This window comes from Diadema setosum, chromosome 2 (genome assembly GCF_964275005.1).
Source record: "Diadema setosum chromosome 2, eeDiaSeto1, whole genome shotgun sequence".
Classification (NCBI taxonomy): Eukaryota; Metazoa; Echinodermata; class Echinoidea; order Diadematoida; family Diadematidae; genus Diadema; species Diadema setosum.
The window spans coordinates 22112302-22134069 of NC_092686.1; the positions used below are offsets into that span (position 1 = coordinate 22112302).

The following is a 21768-nucleotide window of genomic DNA, read 5'->3' on the forward strand; positions in this document are numbered from 1 at the left end:
ATATTTGTCATGTATTCATATTAATGTGAGAAGCTTGTGTCATAATTTTGATGATTTGTCACTTTTTCTATCTTCTTTGTGTATGCAAACAAAAATTGTTGGCATCAGCGAGACATGGATAAATGATAATTCCCCTTTATCACTGTGCAATATGAATGATTATGAGTTTGTTGGTAACAATCGCAAAACAAAACGCGGAGGAGGTGTTGGATTATATGTACACAAAGACATATCTTTTAATCGCCGTTGTGATCTTGATACCAATACTGATTTTTTAGAGAGTATTTTTATAGAAGTAACAAATTGCAATTTCTCTATTTTGATATGTGTTGTATATAGACCACCCAATAAGTCAGTTAATGAATTTTGTGAGTTTTTGTTTGATATTTTGGATATTGTAAAAAAAGAAAAGAAAATATTTTATCTAATGGGAGATTTTAATATTGATTTGCTTAAAGTAGGGCATGTGCAATATGTAAATGAATTTGTGGATTTGTTGTTACTGAATTCTATGCTACCTCTGATTCGTCATCCTACACGTGTATCTGACTCATCCGCTTCATTACTTGATAATATATTTACCAATGATTCTTGCCAAATCCAGTCCGGAGTTATTCTTACTGATATATCAGATCATTTTCCTGTTTATTGCATTTGTAAAAGTGTAATTTCATTTTCAAAAAGTGAGCAAAGACAAGTAAAGAGGGACTTAAATGAAAATAATATTATATGTTTTTTTAAGATCACTGGAATCTATATCATGGGTATGTGATAGAGATGATGGTAACATTAGTTATAACAATTTTTTTGATTTAGTTACTGAAAAATACAATGAATCCTTTCCATTAATTTCAACTTGTTTTAAACACAGGAAAAATGATAATGTATGGTGTACAAACGATATTCGTAAACTGATAAGGAAGAAATGTAAAATGTATAAATTGTATAAGAAGAATCCGAGTGATTATCGTAAAGCTGTTTATAAGACATATCGAAAAAAAGTGACTAATATGGTAAAATTAGCTAAAAAGAAATATTATGAGAAAAAGCTAGCTGACAGTAGTGGAAATAGTAAAAAGACATGGGATGTGATAAATACTGCCTTGGGGAAAAAGTGCAATACGAAAACAATTATCAAATCTATTAAGTGTAATAATGAAACAGTAGTAAATAGTAAAGAAATTTGCAATTTGTTGAATACATTTTTTGTCAATATTGGTAATGATATTAATTCTTCTTTTGATGATTCACATGTGTATGATTATCTTCAATATGTTACAAAAGTTGAGTCAACTGCATTTTTCAAACCAATTACTTGTAAAGAAATAATTGATATTGTAAACAATTCTAAGAATGATGTAAGTGCTGGATATGATAATATTGATGTTCGTATTGTTAAAAGAGCTATTCATTTGTTATGTAATCCCCTATGTGCAATATTTAATCAGTGTATGGAATCTGGTATATTTCCAGATAAATTGAAGATAGCCAGAGTTGTACCAGTTTTGAAGAATGGTTCCTCTGATGTAATGACAAATTATCGTCCAATATCAGTTTTATCTGTTTTTTCCAAAATTTTTGAAAAATGTATTTCTACTAGGCTTGTTGAATTTCTTACGAAGTGCAATATCATTAAGAAAAATCAGTATGGATTTAGACCGGGGCACTCCACATCTTCTGCTTTGATTGATTTTATTCATAAGGTGATCTGTGCAATAGATAGCGGAAAAATTTTACTTGGCTTATTTTTAGACCTCAGCAAAGCATTTGACACACTTGATCATAATATTCTTTTAGCTAAATTAAGTCTATATGGATTTCGTGGTGTCACTTTCAAACTTTTGAAAAGTTATTTGAGCAATCGTAAGCAGTTCGTATCCATTGATAAGAATATATCAGATTACAAAAACATAAGATGTGGAGTGCCCCAGGGATCGATCCTTGGGCCTATTTTATTTCTTTTGTATATAAATGATTTACCCAATGTTTCTAGTATTTTACAATGTATTTTATTTGCAGACGATACAAGTATATTCTTGTCTCATGATAATATTGATTCTCTGCAAGAGGTTTTTAATAAGGAATTGCAAAATGTTACTAATTGGCTGCGAGCTAACAAATTATCAATTAACATATCAAAAACTAATTTTATGATATTTACAAAGAAAAAATGTAACACCGACACTGTATACATTAACATGTGTGGTTTTTTTTTTTTTTTTTTTGAAATTCCTTGGAGTGCATGTAGATAATAAATTGAATTGGTCGAATCATATTAATTTTGTTTGTAATAAATTATCAAAAAATATTGGTGTAATGAATAAACTAAGTTGTCTTCCAAAGTCTGTTTTAAGATCAATTTATAATGCCATAATTCTACCTCATTTGTACTATGGAATAACTGTCTGGGGCAATGCTCACGAATGTTATATTCAAAGACTTTCAGTGCTTCAAAAACGTGCAATACGAATCATTTCCCATGCCTCTTTTCTTGCCCACACCCAACCACTGTTCCTATCCCTGAAGATATTGGGGTTGAATGATATGTACAAATATCAAGCTGGAATTTTTATGTATTTGTGTAAAAATCGTTTGTTACTAAAGACTCTCTTAGATTTGTTCACTTTTAATAATCAAATTCATAATTATAGCACGCGATCCGCCAATGATTTTCACCTACCTCTATCTCGTACTTCTTTTTATCAAAGATCTATAATTTACATTGGTCCTACCCTGTGGAATTCTCTCCCCTGTGCAATTCGTAATGCTAACTCTTTGAATACGTTTAAATCTGGTTACAAAAAAGCTCTTCTCAATAATTACACCCAAATTTATTAAGGTAAGGAGTATGTTTTTTTATCCCCTATGTTTCGAGACATCCTGTATTATTGTCATTTTATGTTTTGCTTTGTCTTGTCTTGTCCTGTTCTAACGTTTTTACTTTCATTGGAACACATTATATAAAAAATTGAATGAGTGAATTATTCTAGGTCAGCTATAAATAAGGGACATCTCCTTTCTGGCTGCTACCTACCATAGCATATTTGTTAACCTATGTACGTGTAATTGTCAATCTATTTATGTATTTTTGTTCCTTTTCACTGTCTTACTGAAATGTTTGTAATAATATCCGAATATTGATATATGTAATCGTTTTTAATATGTTCCTTGCTTTGGTGAAATAAAAAAAAAAAATTGAACTTGGACTGGACTTTACATCATTATGTACTTAAGTGACAGAGGGGAAAAATCAGGGAGACGTGAATCTCTGCACATATTTTTTAAAGGAAGATCCACTTTTAAAAGCCTTTTCAGCCAGAAAAGACTGTACATTTCTTTTGTACATATTGCTTAGAGAATAATGCTTAGTTCTCATGACTGAGATGGATTTTACAGATAATTCGCCGATTATTACAATTTCAAAAATTAGGTTCTGCTTGTAGGGATGCACCTCGTAGAAAATTGCATTGTACTGTAAAGTTCCCTCTGTGGATTATGTGCATTTCAACTGGCGCATAGCGATGAACAGTGTTTTATTATGCTGAAACACTGGAAATATTGCAATCAGGCTTTGATTTTGAAAAAAAAAATAAGAAAAATCAGAATACTGTCAATAGTAAAACAGAAATAAAAGAGAGCCTCTGTATATTTTTGTTTTTTTAACTTGTAAACTCATTCTTACTCATTTTTTTTTTTAATCATGAGTGTTATTTTCAGCTTCTCGTGACAGCATGCAAGCAAAATGAAACTGGTGCTGATTGAAGGTCATTTGAGCTGAATTGTTACATCAAAATAGATAAAGCAAAGGTACAAGTGAAAATGATATGCACGTAACGTTTACTAATTTTTTGTTTTTACATATTATTATGCTATATCTTCCTAAAACGTGTCAACAGTTAGTCTGCGTGTTTCAAATGAGCCTTAATGATGCTAAGCTCAGTTCTCATCGCCATATAGAAGCTACCGAGTGAGCGCTCCATGTTCTCAACATGCTCAACAAGCTCAGCCGCATTACTTGTGGCAGCATCTCCTGGCTTGCTCAAATTATCTTGGACAAGAATGACAGGAACACCTTGGTTTTTGTCACCATCTACATGTGCGTTATCCTCTGAGTCCCACGCGGTGATAACTTTATCCCGCGATTGATTTTGCTCTGTGCATTCAGGCGAAAGCATTGACTGATGTTTCTGGGCGATTTCTTCGTTTTCCTCTGTCTTTGAGTGGTGGGAGACGGGGAAAGGATTCAGAGGGGAAGAGGAAAGAGAGAAAACACAAAAGTCACAACTTTCATACAGTAGATCTGTATGACATCGAAGAGAAGGGGATGAACGTTTTCACGACCTTTTCGTTTTCCTGTGGATTTGTCCATTTTTTTTTTCGTCTTTAATTTCGCATCTATTATTCAATTTTGGAAATAATGCGATGTTGTACGACCAGACCCAAAATTTTATCTGTGGCAAGATACTCTGTAAAAGACAAGGGGTGGGCGTGTGCCTACATTCCCTGCATAAATTTCATGCTCTATCATTTCCATAACTCTCCTTCACTAAAAAGAAAGAAAATAACACAAGAAAAGAAAAGAAAAATATATGCCCCCATCCCTGATGGAAAGAATACAGCGTCCCAGAGTGTGAAACAAATGTGAACACACTGTGAACATAGTGCAAAATCTCACACTTAAATTCAAGCGTTTTAACATTGTGCACACATTGTGAAGCATTTCACAGTGTGAAACAAGTATTACTCTGTGAATTCTCTGTGAAAAACCGCACCAGTGTGAAATTATCTTCACTCTGCTAAATTCGAGCTTTTTCACATTGTCGACTATAGAGTAAGTGATTGTGAACACACTGTAGGACGTTGTGTTCTTAACAACAGGGATTATACGAGTGAAAGATGTACGGTTATAGGCAATTGTGCATAGAGGGCAGGGAAGAAACAGACTACCGGTGTACACATAATTATGTACATTAACATGTAGTGACCTACTAGTATATGAATGCCACAGTCAGTGTCACATGCGTGGAAAATGTCACACACGCACACACACACACACACACAAAGGAGCTTCGGCATTTGTAAGAGCATGTGCTCTTCAAAAAAAAAAAAAAAAAGGCTTTTCCGACAGTGTGCAAGAAAAACAAAATGCATGCTTTTTCCTTTCTCATTAAAACTGACCTTTTATACGCAGTTTATTTTCCTTTTTGTAATGACAGTACGAACCATTACCCAACTTTTTTTTTGTAATATGTTGTCCGATAATTGTTTCATTTTGTCCGCTGTGTCAATGGCGCAGTTATGATGAATATCGCATAAAGGAATGACTCCGAAATGTTTGGTAAGCTAAAGCAACAAAACGTGGAACAGCGTCGTTACCGCTGCTATTGCTTCGACAACTTGTTCACGCACAATATAACATTTTCAACAACTTCCACTTTCGTAAGTGTTTATGCACATGATGTGATGGGCATCATGGGTGTCGCTGAATCTGTGCACGTTTCAAGATTGACGGATAACATTCTTGCATGGCAGGTGATTCGTGACGTTAGATGTAGGTACAATTTGACTGTAAGGTGGGTATGCTTGCTCGAATGACATATCCCACGTACGGTTGTCGGAATAATCTGTCAGCTATAGCACCTTATCATTTACAAGCAATATACTTTTATCCGGGCCCCGAGATGTCCATCACTTGGCAATCATACTCGCCAAAATCAAATCTGCACTGCTGTTACAGGTAGTACCTGGTTTGAACATCTCTCATCTCTGTTTTCTTGCCGCCCAAATGAAGCTGCCATACCCTCCTCCGTCTGTTCACCACCAAGCACCTGCTCAAGGTTATCTATCTTGCGTAGTACGTCTGTCAACATGATCGCCGTATTGTCAGCTACGAACTCTTTCACCCATTGGTCATCTGACACACATACACACAGAGGAAGAAAACAAAAATCATTGAAATATCATTCGTTGGGAAGTGTTATTTGATATCATTTTAAGTCAAATTTCTTTGCCTTGTTCTGTGTAGGTATGTCGGTACGATGATGTTTGAGACGTGCTAGACAATAAAATTTAGCTGTATTACGGTGGAATAGATTAATCGAAGTAACAAACCGATTTATTTACAAACTTGAACCTTTACAGTCAACAATGCACTTAAACTTGTCACTAACTAACCACTATCACTTTTGTTTCTGAAGAAGATTATTAGAAACTCTTTAATTTCGGGGCTTTGGTACCCATATGGGGCCGCGGGGGGGGGGGGGGGACATTGTGCCAATTGAAACAAATTTTGATTTTTTAATTGAATTTAAATTGAATTTAAATTAACAAATTTAAACATTTGAATGTTATCGCTTTATATCATTTCATTTGTTATTCTTTGTTGTGTGTTTGAAATTTGTAATGAATTTGTATTTCATTGATCCAATTGCTCTTTTTGTTATCAATGAAAAGTTACACGCGGTCAAAGGGAAAGTGTCGCACTAGTAAGAAGCTAAACTCTTTCAGCCAAAAAGCAGTAAATACTTGGGATACTTTTGTGCTGATACTGTCGAGGCAACATCAGTTAACGCCGGTAAGGCGAAGCTTAGTGATAACTAGAAACAGAAGCATAATTTAATCCAGATTGTAAAAATTGACCACCCCTCAGATACATCACATTGTACTCTTCATGCAGGCTCAGGATTGCATGGATCTGTTAAATGGCCCTCTACAAGTTTTCGATTTACTGGGCGTCATCATAGGAAATTAAGGTTATTCAGGAATGTGAAATTAAATCCAGCCAAACCAAACAACTGAGATTCTATCACCCGTAAGGAAGTTTGGTGAAAAGCCGTCATTGGGTTTCGGGGGGGGGGGGGGGTGGGGGGTGGGAGTGGGGTGGTGGTGGGGGGGGGGGGGTCTACGCATTCACGACGGACGCCGGACGATAAATGGGCGCAGGAGCTCAATTTAAGGCTCACGTGAGCTAAAACGACAGAGAAGAAAAATTCATGTTCATGTAATACCTGGAGTTCTACTTTTTTTGATACCCCTCCAGTGATATAGGGCGTTGTATAGCCGTCGCGTGTAAACTTCAGCGGCATTAGTTAGACCCCAGTTTGCGAGCCACGACTCCCACTTGTTCAGAGAGGATTTGCCATTCTTCAGTACACGGTGCAAACGCCAAGTTGCTTGAATGCAGCGCGCCGCGCGATCTCGGTAAAGATTGTTGAAATCTGGGGGAAAGAGAAACACTGTTAGAGCTACCTTTGTGTAACATGACAAATTAAATGTAGGGACCCTACATAGACAAAGTATTGAATGTTAGACACACTTGGTGCTAGTGAATCATATTGTTATCCAAGTTGCCGAACATGCTTGTCATTCCCAGACAGTAGGCCAACACAAGCACCATCCATCCGTTTCATACCAGCGTATGAAGACTTTTTAACTTTCCCTTCACCCTCTTACTGGACAGTTTGATGTAAGCAGCTACCTTTGCTATACCTCTGTAGTACACATTATATACCAGCATAACATGTACCCTCTCTGTCAAATCGAAGACTGTAATATAATGATAGGTAAATGCTCTAGCTGCCCTCGCCTTTATCAAATACATGTACAGTATTCATATGAGCTAACAAATAACTCCGAAGATGTAATAACGTAATTAGTTTCTGTTATCACACAGGTATATTTTTCAAAACTTGCACATGCTGAATCCTATCTATCAGACACAATGAACGAGTGATATTGAATCCTATATAACTTTACCTATTCTTTCGACGTAGGCTATTATCCTCTTTTCTTGCTGTGTTAACTGAAGTCCTTCGTGAATCACGCTAATAAGTAACGCCATGAGAAAGATGCCACAGACAGCAGAGAAGCTAACAAAAGCTCTCCCGAGAAGGGAATCAGGCGTCACATCACCAAAGCCAAGCGTTGTCATGGTGACAGCTTGCATCCACACTGTGTCCTTTCAGAACCATTCCAGCAAGTATACAGAGGGCAAGAGGCAAAATAAAGCACGAAGATTTAGTGTTATGAAAACGACCACTATTCAAGAGTCGGATAAAATATAATGCTGCTTACTTAATGAGTTGCCAGTTGCTGATACTGTATCATCGATTTCTTACAGTAATAACCGCATAATCTAGATAGGCTGAGAGTAGCAAAAAAAAAAAACAACAACAAACAAACAAAACAAAAAACAAAAAACAAAAAACCCGGCCCCTTTAAGCGGGGTGCCCGATTTCGCGATGAGCACGCACCATACACTCATGTCATCGATATTACATACTACGCAAGTGCTATACAGGCAAACTAATGCTTCGTATACACTGCCCTGCTAGACATACAAAAAGCCGATGTTCCCAACTATCGAGAGCTCGATTATGTGGTGAAAACTGTACTTCTGTTATGAAAACTGGTGTCTCTACTCAGGAATAACAATTCTTTCCATGTTACCATCAAAATTCTTTCAATCGCTTTTTACGTAGATCAATCATTAGTGAAAAAAAAAATGTGACATCAAAGTGATGGCAAACACATAATTTAAGTCAAATTTTTTATCTTAAAAATTAAAGTCAGATTCACATCATGGTTTTCCACTGATTTCCCTGTTCAGTTGTATCAGCCTTTTCAAATCCACTTCAAATTGCTATCAACATTTATTGAAAATCCCTTTTATACTTATTTTATTTTGTGAATTAATGGCTGCATCGAAAAAGACTTCTAAATTTTCATCCGCAATGGGAAGTTAGAAAATCATTGAAGACCTAGAGAGCACACCACAATTTTAAGTCGACCTTAACTTTTAAGATTGACTTCAGTTCTTCGTGAAACACCTCTGACCAGATAAAGCCCGTTGACAACATCTCGTCCAAATGATATCAATATCGGAACCCTTGATCAATATACACCTACCAGAAACGAATTGTGGTGAGAAGGGTTGTCATAACGATCCATGGCGAACACTAGGTAACCTGATCCAACAAGATTTAGGATGTAACAGATGGTGATCATAACAAAGGGTCTCTTCAGAAAGAAAGTCTTTATAAGATAGCCCGAAGTGAGTTCAGTCTTCAGCACTGAAGCTAGGAAGCGTGTCGATTTCGTGCGCATCATCTCATTATGTTCCTTCATGTAGCGAGCTGTCAAGTAGAGGCGAAGGAACACGGACAGCTGAAGTTCTGATGGAACAAGTGCGTCGAAGTAGGGAGGAACATGGACAAAACATAGCAACAATTCGAGCAGGAAGCTGTTCCGGAGAGGTGATGTGATTACTGTCGCGTTCGTGGGTAGCTGGTGAACAATGATCAAATATCGACACTGAAAATGATAGTGAATGATGAGAATTATGCACATCAATACAGAGCCTGAGGTGACGAAGCTCTTCATTATCACTGGATACGCTGAAGATCCTTCCGTTACATTTGTAGATTGTTTGAATGTTCGAATACTATAAGCCGTTCCACATTTATAGCTCATTTCCAAGTCTGCTATTGTGAAGATACAAGTAAGCATCGATAAAAAGCATAGGACACTCGAGAGGCGACCCAGTACGCGTCGGACGCAAGTCTTGGCCACTTCACCTTTCTTGAAGTCTTCGATCTGCGCTGCGAAAGCATTGAGATGGCGTTTTCCGAGGGTCTCATACGACGGGTTTGAAGATTCAGTGTCTGCAATATGCTTGCGAACTTCATTTTCATCGTAAAGAATATTCACTGGCGGAGCAAAGCGAACGCCGGTTGTACTTGCGCAGGATATCCGACGGAGAAGGTGATAATCACCATCTGCAGCTAGAAATGGATCCTCGTTCGGAGTGGGAAATGGTTCAGTGGTTGGGTGCTCCGCATTGCTCTGCGAGACTTTCATGATAGAGGTCCTCCGCGTCTCATGGTTCTGATGACCAGTTCCGATGAGGCCCTCTGCCTTTTCATCGTGTACTAATGGTTGTGCGTCACAAAAGAAATTGCCAATCCTCTGTGGCTTGTGCATCGTACCCATGCGCTGTGCAATGTCTATCCGTATGTAGCCTGATGAAGGAACGAGAGAAGTTTTTAGTATAAAATATGCATTGTTCACTGCAGGGTTCTTTGTTATCATTCACGATTACTAATGACTACTTTACACTTAGAATACTAAGAAATGTTTCAGGAGTATGTGCTGTAGTGATATAATTGTTCGCGTCGAAATATGATACCTTTACTTTTAATGGAGTACATGACATTTTCCATGGTAATGACACTGATACACAAGAAATATCCGTTGTTCCGCGATACGTATGAATCCCTTATACCCAAGACCGACCTAATTTCTTCTTTATTACAGACAAAACGTATTGTAGATCTAATATGTATGTGCAAGGGGGAACACAAAAACAGAAATAAAACCCGCTGGATGCAGCAGAACTTATCAGACGTATGCAGACGATATCGACAACGAAGCTGGTTTGGGTTTGTATAAAGAGAGATGGGTGAACTGCCTAGCAAGGAGGCATATGTACTGTAAGTACTATCAACCTTATTCTGCTCGGCACTATAAAATACATAATAGCTTGACGTCAAGGTGCATCAAGCGCATATCTTACACGTCTAACGTTAGTAAGTACCCGTGGCCGTAGATCTACATCCCTCAGAGATCTAGCTAGCCAAAGCCTATAAAGACCTTCTTAAAATCTAGTGATACTGGCAATACTGAGTAGATGCTCTACTGCCCAGTACTGGTTGTATTGTACAATGGGGTGTCGGAGCTACAGCCATGTACAGGCATTCTATTTACCATTTGCAGACTAAACAAAGACCCAGCTTTAGTATTTCAAAATGAATAGTTCTAAAAATGTGAGTTTAATACGGATAGAAACAAAAAGTATAAAATTAAAAATGTTAATCAGTATAATCAATGTTGAGCATTGTTAAATCATGCAAAATGTGAACAATAGTTATAATATTAGATAAAACTTTCTATAAATCATCTAGATCTACAGTTACAATGTTTTATTGAGAAAATAGTGATATCTCCTTATATCTAAGGCTTTATTTCGAGACTTTTATATGATAGGATGTTTTGTGATACAATTGACCTACACATATGCATCAAATGTGACAACTCGAACATTTTTAAATCACTGTTCCCAATGGTTAACGATACCTTTATATCTAGGCCTAAATCCTAAGACATAGTCACATAGGCATGGTTTGCTGAACTTGACCTTTAAAGACGGATCTTGTCGCCATGGATTTTTAAATGTATTTGAAGAGCAGCGAAGAATATCGAGGCTGTGCTGAAACATGAGGCGTTGAATTTATATCTAACGTACGTAGATCTATGCCCTAATTAAATTTCCTCGGCATTTGATGTTCCATCCTTTCAGTTTCATTTACAAGAGGTTTCACTTTCAAATAAATAGACGGTGATCTAACTACTAGATCTAGATCTAGATCTAATACCATACAACTGTAGACAATCCATCTAGAACTAGACTCTATCTAACTCTAACAGTTAGGACTCTACTCTAATACTTTTACTTCTAGTGACACAAAACTGCTAGGCCTAGACTATTCTGTAATCCGTAGAAAGTATGTTAGAAGCTATCCTAGAACCTTTCTACGGATATCTTCAGTAACCAAAACCATATGTTGGACCAAATAACGTTAGATAGGCCTACTACACGTATCTACTATCTAGTTAGGGCCCTAGGGTTCTAACGTTCAGGGTCTAACGTTAGCCACCCAACTTTGATTTATTTTTTTTTTTTTTTTGCACTAACAATTAGGCCCCCCTAACGTATAGTTGTTAGATCTAACAATGACCGACAAGCATGTCTAATTTCCGCGAAAAACTTCTCATTTATAGTAATGACATTTGCTGGGTCAGTTTTTGACTGACCCAGCAATTAAGTAGGTCCCTAGTAGAAGCGTAGTCGCCACGTGTGTGTAATTCCTATGCACTTCCGGGTTGGCGAACTAACGATAGGCACAGGGGCACTGAATTAGTTCGCCGCCCATACCTAGCCTGCCACATTTCACACTTCAAAGTAGGCTGCATTGTCTGTCACCGCGTTTGAAAACCTGTATTAATCTGCCACCTGAAATCCATTCTAAATCAAAAACATCCTCGCATTAAAAATGGTTTTATCACCTGTTACATATGGTAAAATATATTTTGATTACAATTATTTGTGTTTTTACGGCGGAAAAAGGTGAATTACGAATGCATTTTGAGAGTGATGAAAATCCGTCGCCCAAGCTGATCTCCGATCGCGGCGCGCGTTACATGCGATGACCGATGTGAATGTCTGGCGACTTTACGGCAGTGACGACAGGGGGACAGAACTATCACTCTATAAATGAGAAGTTTTTCGCGGAATTAGACATACTTGTCGGTCAAGATCTAACGTTACCGTGCTACTGGCTAACATTAACATCTAACGTTAGACTAGAGCAGAAGTTGAAAGCCTCGTTTTTTAGTTTTAAAGTGCAAAGTGTAACGCTGTCTCTGACCTCTCCACGATTAAAGGGACATTCCAGACGATTTTCATAATTTCACATCATGTAGTACATAAATCGACAACTCCATGTATAGATTTGTGGAATTTATTGTGGTTCTTGAGCAGAGAAACAATACTTTGAAAAACCTTAAACAAATTACACTGAACAAGGATGATGACATAGGAGGTTCACATATTTCAGAAATGTAGCAGTGTAATTCCATTACAATACCGCTTGCTTGCGAGTTCACCTGTGTATAATCTATGCATGCCTTCTTCTTTTGTTGTGCTTCCTTGAGCCCCAACTCATGCAGTCTTATATGGTGACTCTGCCATGTCATCATCCTTGTTCATTGCAATTTGTTCTAAATTTTGAAAATATTCTTATTTTTCATCCCAATCATCACAAATTCTGAAACTCTGTCCTCTGTATAACTAATTTATAGTTGTTCAAATGTAAAAATCTGAAAATTATCCGGAGGTCTCCTTTAAGTAACATAATAGAGGATACCTGTAAACACCCCTTCTCTCATTATTGGTGGACATCAGGTAGCTACAAGCGAAAATGTATTATTCCTTGGTATTACTATCAATGAATTTCTGTCATGGAAGCAACACATACTAAATGTATGTTCCAAAGCTTCTCGGGGTGTTGGTGTGATGCATAAGCTAAAATTTATTGTTCCTAAAAGTGTCTTGACTACACTGTATAATAGCATCATAATGCCTCACTTGATGTATTGTAATGTTGCCTGGGGTAATACTTATAACAGCCATCTTCATAAATTGTTTATTGTACAAAAGAGAGCTATCAGGCTAATAACAAGCTCACACTTTACTAGGCCAAGTGCCCCCAATTCTTACAGCTGTGTTGTTTACCTCTAAACGAGTTAGTGTGTTTTAACTCATTGGCATTCATGTACAAGCTTCACATGTCCAGTTCTCCCTCCTTATTTCTAGATTTGTTCGTCAAAAACTCAGTTGTTCATTCCCATAATACACGACAGAAAAACCTTCTACATCTACCTCGTGTAGCTACCAGTATTGCCCTAAATTCTTTTTATGTGTCTTGCATAAAAGAATGGAACATGTTGCCCTCAGATGTTAAAGATAGTACCACTTTTTCCAGATTTAAAGTGTTGGCTCGGAAGTATTTGCTTCATCGATATTCTCAGTCTCATTGATGCTGCTCCTTTTAAATTCTACATACATGACATCATCTCATCGCTTTCCATTTGAGTAACATAGTCTAATGCCAATTATGTTTTGCTTTAAAATTCCATAGGTAATGTGTGTGTGTGTGTGTGTGTGAGGGATTGAGGAATTCCACTAGAATTATTCTAAGGCTTTAATGTTTGTATATAGTAGTGAGTTGTTATATTACATGTCTTAACTTGCCTTTCCAGGGGTTCTTATTATACAAGCTTGCTTTTCTAAGACCACTCCACTTTACATCTATATGCATCTACATGCATTGTCAATTTATATTCAATTCTGCAAATTGTTTTAATCACGTATTCAACAATGTATTCCTTGTTACATATTATTGTTCTTATGTAATTTTTGTATTGTGGAAACTTTTAATAAACTTGAAACTTGAAACTTAATAACCTAGGTCTATTCGAAGAAACCAAATTGATTGTTGTCGCCAACCAGGAAAAAGACATTCTTCATTGAGTTTAGGGTAGTATTCAGTAGACTAACGTTAGATTTAACAAGTTAGGGTTCTACTTAGACCCTCTGTTAGTGTTAACCGTTTAAGGTAGGTAGGTCCTTTAGGACTTTTCTAGACACTCTACCAGTCTCTAGAGTCTAGGTAGGACCTAGGTCTAACGTTAGACTATCCTAACGTTAGAGTCAAACGTTACTACCACAGTACTAGACCTAGGGCCCGTTGCATAAAACTCCAACCGGATTTTTTTTCCGGTTGAAATCACAAAATTCCGGTTGGAAGCTCCCAACCAGAGTTTTTATGCAACGGATTTTACATTCTTAGGTTAGCAACCTTAAAAATTTCAGGTTGGGCAAATCCCAACCTGAATTTTTTAAGGTTGCTAAAAAAGTTTTATGCAACGGGACCCTAGTCTCGGTCTATTATCAAGGATATTTTCTCGAGGGATTCTTAAGTTAAAGACCTAGGAGCCTAACGTTAGACAGCCTCTAATGTTATGATCATTAGTAGGCCCCTAGCACTTTTTCTTGTTGAATAGGGGCCTACTAATTAGGTCTAACGTTAACGTTAAGTAGATCTAGTCTAGTAATCACTAGAACGTAATGAGGGTAGGCCTAACGTTAGATCTATTAACTAACGTGTTGTTTATTATTAGACATAACGTTAAGGCATAGACCCTACCTCATAAAAAGTGAAATTCCTAAGTGAGAGGCCCTAGACATCCAACATCTAACGTCAAAATTTAACGTTACATGGAGAACGTTATCAACTTTAACATGATGGAGGATACTAACGCTAACACGTAACAGTAGGACTAACACGTATAGACTCACCGTTAGTACCGTAGCTCTGACATCTAACGTTGTTAACAGGTTATTTACGTAAATTGTTAGTTACTAGTAGGCCTAGATCTAGGTCTAGGCCTAACGTTAGATCTATTTCAAACGTTAACGGTTAATACTCACTAACCCACAACGTTAGTACAGTTTGCTAGCCACCGGCGTCCATTCCCAAGATTGCATAGCATGGGCCATGGCCTTTAATGGCTATCCCAATTCCTATGTATGGAGGGAACGTCCTGACTCCCTGGTTGAGGATGATGATGATGATCTTGTTCTGGAATGAATGTTCGTGCACCTCGTTTCAGTTTTTGATCCAGCAGTCCACTCCTGCCATGTAGTCAAAATTCACACTTGGGATGTGCTTTGTGAGATACGTGGTAGGTACAGGTACAAATACCAAAGAAAGACCGAGAGTATGAAGCTAGCTAGCTACCGCTAGGGATAGGGTCAGTAGCGTAGCTCACTCTTTGGTCATCAGCAGGGAGCTTTTAGATAATACGACCGACCTACTTATTACCTTGACCTCTTGCTTGACCTATATCTCTCGCCCAACATTGCTTTGGTGGTTTTATGGAGAGCTAAAGTATAGTACGTACGTACGTGTACGTACGTGTTGTGCGTACATAATTGATGTACGGACATCGTGCGTACGTCTGGTGCAGCAGGCAAGCGCCCTTTCACCTAAATGGTCAAACATGCAATAACGGTGTATGTAAAATGTGACATATTTTCATATCTTTAAAGAGACTCGTCAATTTGGAATCATTCATTAAGGACTGTAAACTATTTGACTTCTGTAAATTATCTGTTTTCTACTGAACTGTCATCGAATTCTAGTCGCAGCTCTACCAAAGAGATTTTTCTCCTAGTCACTGGGGAAAATATCTTTGAGCTCTACACAAATAGGGCCTATTGCTCACAATTTTCTCGCGTATGAGGAATACTGCGCGTCACACCACATCACAGGTGGCAGAAGCACGCAGTGAACTCTCATAGTATTGTGACGTCATAGTAGATTTAATTGAACTCTGCTAATTGCGCTGCCAGTGTGTATGTTGCTCTGCTGCAGAGTCTAGTTTGATCATGTTGATTACTAGTACTAGTACCCTGTACCTCCGCCAAGGGGGGAGGTTATGTTTTCGTTACCGTTGGTTTGTTTGTTAGTTCGTTAGTTCGTTTGTCCGTGTGCAAAATAACTCAAAAAGTAGTGAACGGATTGGGATAAAACTTGCAGGAAAGGTTGAGAATGACACAAGTAACAAACGATTAACTTTTGGTAGTGATCCGAGATTTTTTGGGAATTTATGAAGGATTTTTGATATTTTGGCAGGTAGGGTCAATGAACTTGGGACTTCGGGCTGCGCGTATGCGTAGGTATTGAGGTTTGCATGCGCGCACTAAAGTTCGTGCTCTAGTTGTATGTCCAGATAGGAATAACATGGACAAAGTAATCAACAATCATGGAAAACAACTTATTGAATTGTGCAAACGTTTTAGAATGGTAATTCTCAACGGAAGGTCGAAGTCTGATAGACATGGGCATTATACGTGTGCGAATTCGAGCACTATTGATTATTGTGTGGCTTCATTTGATTTGTTGCGTACGTTTGAAGACTTTGCTGTTGACATATTTGATCCACTGTTGTCTGACAAACATAGTCCTATTATGCTAACATTATCGTTGTAAACAAATTCGGCTTCTAGGACGATATTTACAGAAACAAAAGATTGTCAAACAAAACCAGTGACTAAAGTGAAATGGTCAGAAAGTTTATCGAAGGAATTAAGAACAACATTAATTTAGATGGCGTTGATAAACTGTACATAAAAATGACCAGCATGTCTACTTGTGAAATTTCGCAAGAACAATTAGACGATTTAGTGTCGTCTATCCAGCAACTATATCTAGACGCAGCGGAAAGTTGTAGTTTGGTTAAAACTTATTGTAATAAGGAGAAGAAAGTATACAAAAATAATCATTCTAAACCATGGTTTCATAGTAGGTGTAAAAAGTTACGCTCAAATTATTTTCGCCTGAAACGTTTGCTTAAATCTGAGAAAACTTTAAACAGGAAACAGATCTCAGAGGAGTTGATAAAGCAAAAACGTATTTATAAGAAGGAGTTAAGAAAGGCAAAAACTCAATACAATAGTATCCTACATTCAAAATTGCGTAATGCTATAGTAACTCAACCGAGGGAATACTGGAATATGCTCACCTCGTTAAATGATAAAAGAAATGAAATTGATATAGACCTTAACGTACTTGAAGAGCATTTTAGAAATCTTAGTCAGACTAAGGTCACCGAAGAATCTCCTTTGTACACTCCTATTCCAGTTAGTCCAATAAATGAAGATTTGAACAAACCTATTGATATTGACGAATTAGTCACGCAAGTTAAACGTTTGAAGAATGGTGTAAAGCTTGTGGAGTTGATCAAATTCTGAACGAATTTCTGAAAAACTCTTCTGGCCGTTTGCTATCTTGCATTGTTGTACTATTCAATATTGTTTTAGACAGTGGTGTCGTTCCTTCTGATTGGACAATTGGACTAATTAGACCTTTGTATAAAAAGAAAGGAGACGCAAAAGACCCCAATAACTATCGAGGCATCACTTTGCTCAGTTGTTTAGGGAAGCTCTTTACAAGCATATTGAATAAAAGGTTAACGTCTTATCTCGAGGACAATAATTTACTTGGAGAAGAACAAGCTGGCTTTAGAAATGGCCATTCAACTCTCGACCATATTTTTGTTTTACATTCCATAATTGATTTGTATTATAGCCGAAGGTGAAAGAGTATACTGTGCGTTTATTGACTATAAAAAAGCATTTGATTTAGTAGATAGATCAGCTCTATGGATGAAACTTTTTAATGCAAATATTAATGGAAATTTTTTTTTAAGTTATACATAACATGTATGGCCAGGCAAAATCATGTGTAATAAAAGATAACGAAGAGTCCTCCCTATTTCAATGTAATATCGGGGTTAGACAAGGAGAAAACCTTTCACCCATGCTGTTTGCCCTCTTTCTCAATGATTTCAGTAACTTTCTAACATGCAAATGTCATGGCTTGGATTTAATGCCAAAAAAGCTCAACACACATGCAAGACAAAATGAAATCCAAGTGTACATTAAACTTTTCACGTTACTCTATGCAGACGACACCTTGATTCTAGCTAAATCACCGGGTGACTTGCAGAATGCGTTAAATGCACTATCTGAATATTGTTACAACTGGTCATTACATGTTAATTCAGACAAGACAAAAATTGTTATCTTCTCTAGAGGTAAAGTTAGGAAACTACCTTCCTTTCATTTCAACAACAGCGAATTATCTGTAGTAGATGATTACGTATATTTAGGCACAACATTCAATTATAATAATACATTTAAAAAAGCGCAGATGAAACAGTTGAATCAAGCCAAAAGAGCTATGTACAGTTTGTTATTAAAATCACAATCATTGGATCTACCTATTGATATACTGTTAGAATTATTTGACCAACTTGTCATTCCAGTTCTCTATGGCAGCGAAATCTGGGGTTTTGAAGTTATACGTGACTTCGAAATATTTCATGTCAAGTTTTGTAAACAGATTTTGAAATTACATAAGTCAACGGCAAATTGTATGGTGTTAGGCGAACTAGGTAGATACAGTCTTGACAAATATATTATCAATAGAATGATCAATTTTTGGAATAATTTAGAACACTCTGGAGAAAACAAACTTTCGGGAATGATCAGAGTTTTGAAAGTTTTGTATAATGAAAATGTATATCAGTGTTTGTGGCTGAAAAAAATAAAAACTAACATTGATATAGTTGGGAATGTCAGATTTGTGGTTTAAATGCGAAACGACAAATAGTACTTGGATAAAATGTTCAATTGATCAACGTTTGAAAGATTGTTTGTCTCAAAACTGGTACTCTGCTATGTATAATAATCCTCAATGCATTAACTACAGAATCTTTAAAAAGTCTCTTCAATTAGAAAAATTTATTACTGATCTTCCTAAAAAATATCGAATACGTTTTTGTAGATTCCGCTGCCAAAATCATCGTCTTCCTATAGTTACAGGGAGATATGAGAATGTTAAGAGAAGTAAAAGAGTATGCAATCTTTGTCAATCACAACTAATTGGAGATGAATTCCATTATTTATTTGTTTGTCCGGCTCTTTCCACGGAGAGAAAATTGTATCTAGACAGTAACTTCACAAAAAGGTCAAATACTTTCAAAATGGAAAAATTATTTAATACAACCAACTTAGGCACACTTTTAAATCTGGCTAAATATTGCAATACCATAATGCTTCGTTTTTAATCTTCTTTAGTCATGTAATTAATCAAAATAGTTTGACTAATCATCAAGCAATTGTTTTTTGTAATACTTTGTCGTGTATATAATGTACAAAATTTTACAATTATTGTTATTTTTTGTTTTCTGCTGCTGCTGGTGCCCTGTTACGCATCATTGTTTTACTTTTAAAGTTCATCTTAGATGTATTAATATGCCAAATAATTTCACATTATTTCTTATCTAAGGTTATACAAATTGATTTTCGATATACACTGTACATAATTTTTTCCTCTATGTGTAAATATGTTTTATACTTCAGTTTAAATATGTTTCATCATACTGTGTAAATTAGTTTCAAACTGGATTAAGTGTATATATGTGTAATAGTGTAATAGTGTAAAAGTGTAAAAGTGTTTAAGAAAATCTGCATCAAAATGTAAATATGTTTCATGTTAATAATTATGTTGAAATTGCGTTCTCCAATACCCTAATGGGGTGACATGAGAATAAAATTACTGTCATTACTGTCATTACTGTCAATAGCCAGGGCGAGGCGCGCCGTGCAGCTGAGGGTTTATGACGTAACAAAGGCTTCTATATTAGGAAATCGGGCGACTTTCAGCACACAATGCTCAGTTTTCAGCTGAATTGATTACTCGCTCTTCAGTACTGTTGAGCTTCACCAGTTTGCGTTTACACCAAGACCCCATTTACAGTGCGAGGCTCGGCCGCGGCTCGGCCGAGCCCAGCCCCGCTTCAGTGTAAACGCGCAAAAGGCCAAATGCGAGGCCAAAATTGGCCTCCCATTTGGCCTCGCTCTGGAGGTGGGCTCGGCCGCGGCTCGGCCGCGGCCGAGCCCGGCCTCTTCTTGGTGTAAACGCAAACTGGGCCAAATGCGCGGCCAATTTTAGTCTGCCTTCCAGACCCTCTGCCCGTACTATTTCGCTATTCACGATATTAACCCCCTGACCATGGGAAACTAGTATAGTTTAAGGTGGTTTTGTCCTGCAAAGGATTTTTCCTTCGGCAAAGGCCTTTGCCCGAACGGCGAATTCGTCGCAACGGAATCCAGTTGGCAAAGGGTCTGAAAACCAGGCTATACCAAATTGCGTTTGTTTACAAGCAGAGCGCCACTACGACAAAATATTGAAAGGTTTGAATTAAAAGCGCGGCCGAGCCCAGCAGTGTAAACGGACAAAATTGCGAGGCTGGGCCGCGCAATTGAGGCCAGGCTCGGCCGCGGCCGAGCCGCGGCCGAGCCCGGCCCCGCACTGTAAACGGGATCTTAGTGAATGTTTTCCTTCCGCACCATGGACCATGCAGCTGCCATGCAAAATGACGAAGTGAAAGTGAGGCGTTGGAGCGATTTTATTTGCCCTCTCTCTCTCACAGTCCCCCTACACACTCTCTGAACTTGCATTATCGGCGAGAGAGGGCAATATTTTGCCGTAACCCTTCATGAATATCTCATAAGTATAGATCGCTTAATTTCTAGCACCCTCGTGCCACTGGTGGTACGTTGAAACTTAGCCTTGGTCCAGTCTTGTTCATTAATGAGGTGTAACGCATATTTTATTAATGTTTGCCCATCTCTTTGATCGTTCATGTGAGACATAAATTATGCGTTGTCTAGTATGAGAAAACGATGATGATAACCAAGACTCGTCTCCCTTTTGTGGTGGTACAATGCATTCGATAATCGAACAATGAATCATGTGCTGAAATTCATTGTCACATAATCAGGTACTATAAATAGAGTTCTACGGTTTTAAGTAACGATAACAGTAAATGACAAAGATATATGAATATGAATATGATAACAGCAATTAACAGAAAATTAGGTTTTATAGTGTCAGGAGTATAGCTGTGTTTCTTGAAATAAAGGGATTCTGAGTATTGCAGTCACACGAGCTTTCAGTTACTTCCTGAACAAGTTTTATATATATATATATATATATATATATATATATATATATATATATATATATATATAAACTCTTGGATAATTTTCAAATTACTTGCAAAGGGATGGTGACTTAAATTCATTTTGCTAGTCTCAACAGCACTCTATATACAGAGCAGAACTTCACGTTCAGGTTCATTTCCTTCACACAATAACCACCTTCCATCTCCCTGGCTACGTCCTGCACTAATGTCAGGCATGGACGTTAAAGGGATCGTATAGTTTTGGTTGAGACCTTACCTCAGTTTTCTGACAATTTGGGTGAGATAATGAGAAACCTCTCATGAAATATGAAAGAGCCTGTAATTCCAAGAGGAATTCAAGGTTTGTTTAATGATAACTGGTTCTGACAATGGCTGAGATACCAAAAACAGAGCGATCCGAATAAAAGGTGGAACCCACATTTTATTATGATGGTTTTGTTTTACTTTGTTTATGGATGTATCAGCCATCCCAAAACTGATTTTCATCAACTACACTTTGAATTCCTCTTAGACTGGTATGCTCTGTACTAA

The 21768-nt window shown here is 37.2% G+C and overlaps 1 protein-coding gene across 3 annotated transcripts; it reads right to left on the reverse strand.

The window, feature by feature from the left end:
* Positions 1-3270: 3270 nt before the first annotated feature.
* LOC140240816 (uncharacterized) lies at positions 3271-15461 on the reverse strand. 3 transcript variants are annotated; one of them, XM_072320590.1, is made up of 6 exons: positions 15114-15458; positions 8908-10019; positions 7756-7957; positions 7008-7217; positions 5745-5914; positions 3271-4214 (listed from the first exon to the last, which is right to left on the reverse strand). In XM_072320590.1, exons 1-6 carry the CDS (start codon positions 15169-15171, stop codon positions 3897-3899), a joined length of 2070 nt encoding a protein of 689 aa, XP_072176691.1. In that variant the 5' UTR covers positions 15172-15458; the 3' UTR covers positions 3271-3896. The 3 variants fall into 3 exon arrangements, with proteins under 3 accessions (XP_072176691.1, XP_072176697.1, XP_072176704.1); XM_072320596.1 differs by having other exon boundaries at positions 15110-15154; XM_072320603.1 differs by lacking the exon at positions 7008-7217 and having other exon boundaries at positions 15114-15461.
* Positions 15462-21768: the final 6307 nt, after the last annotated feature.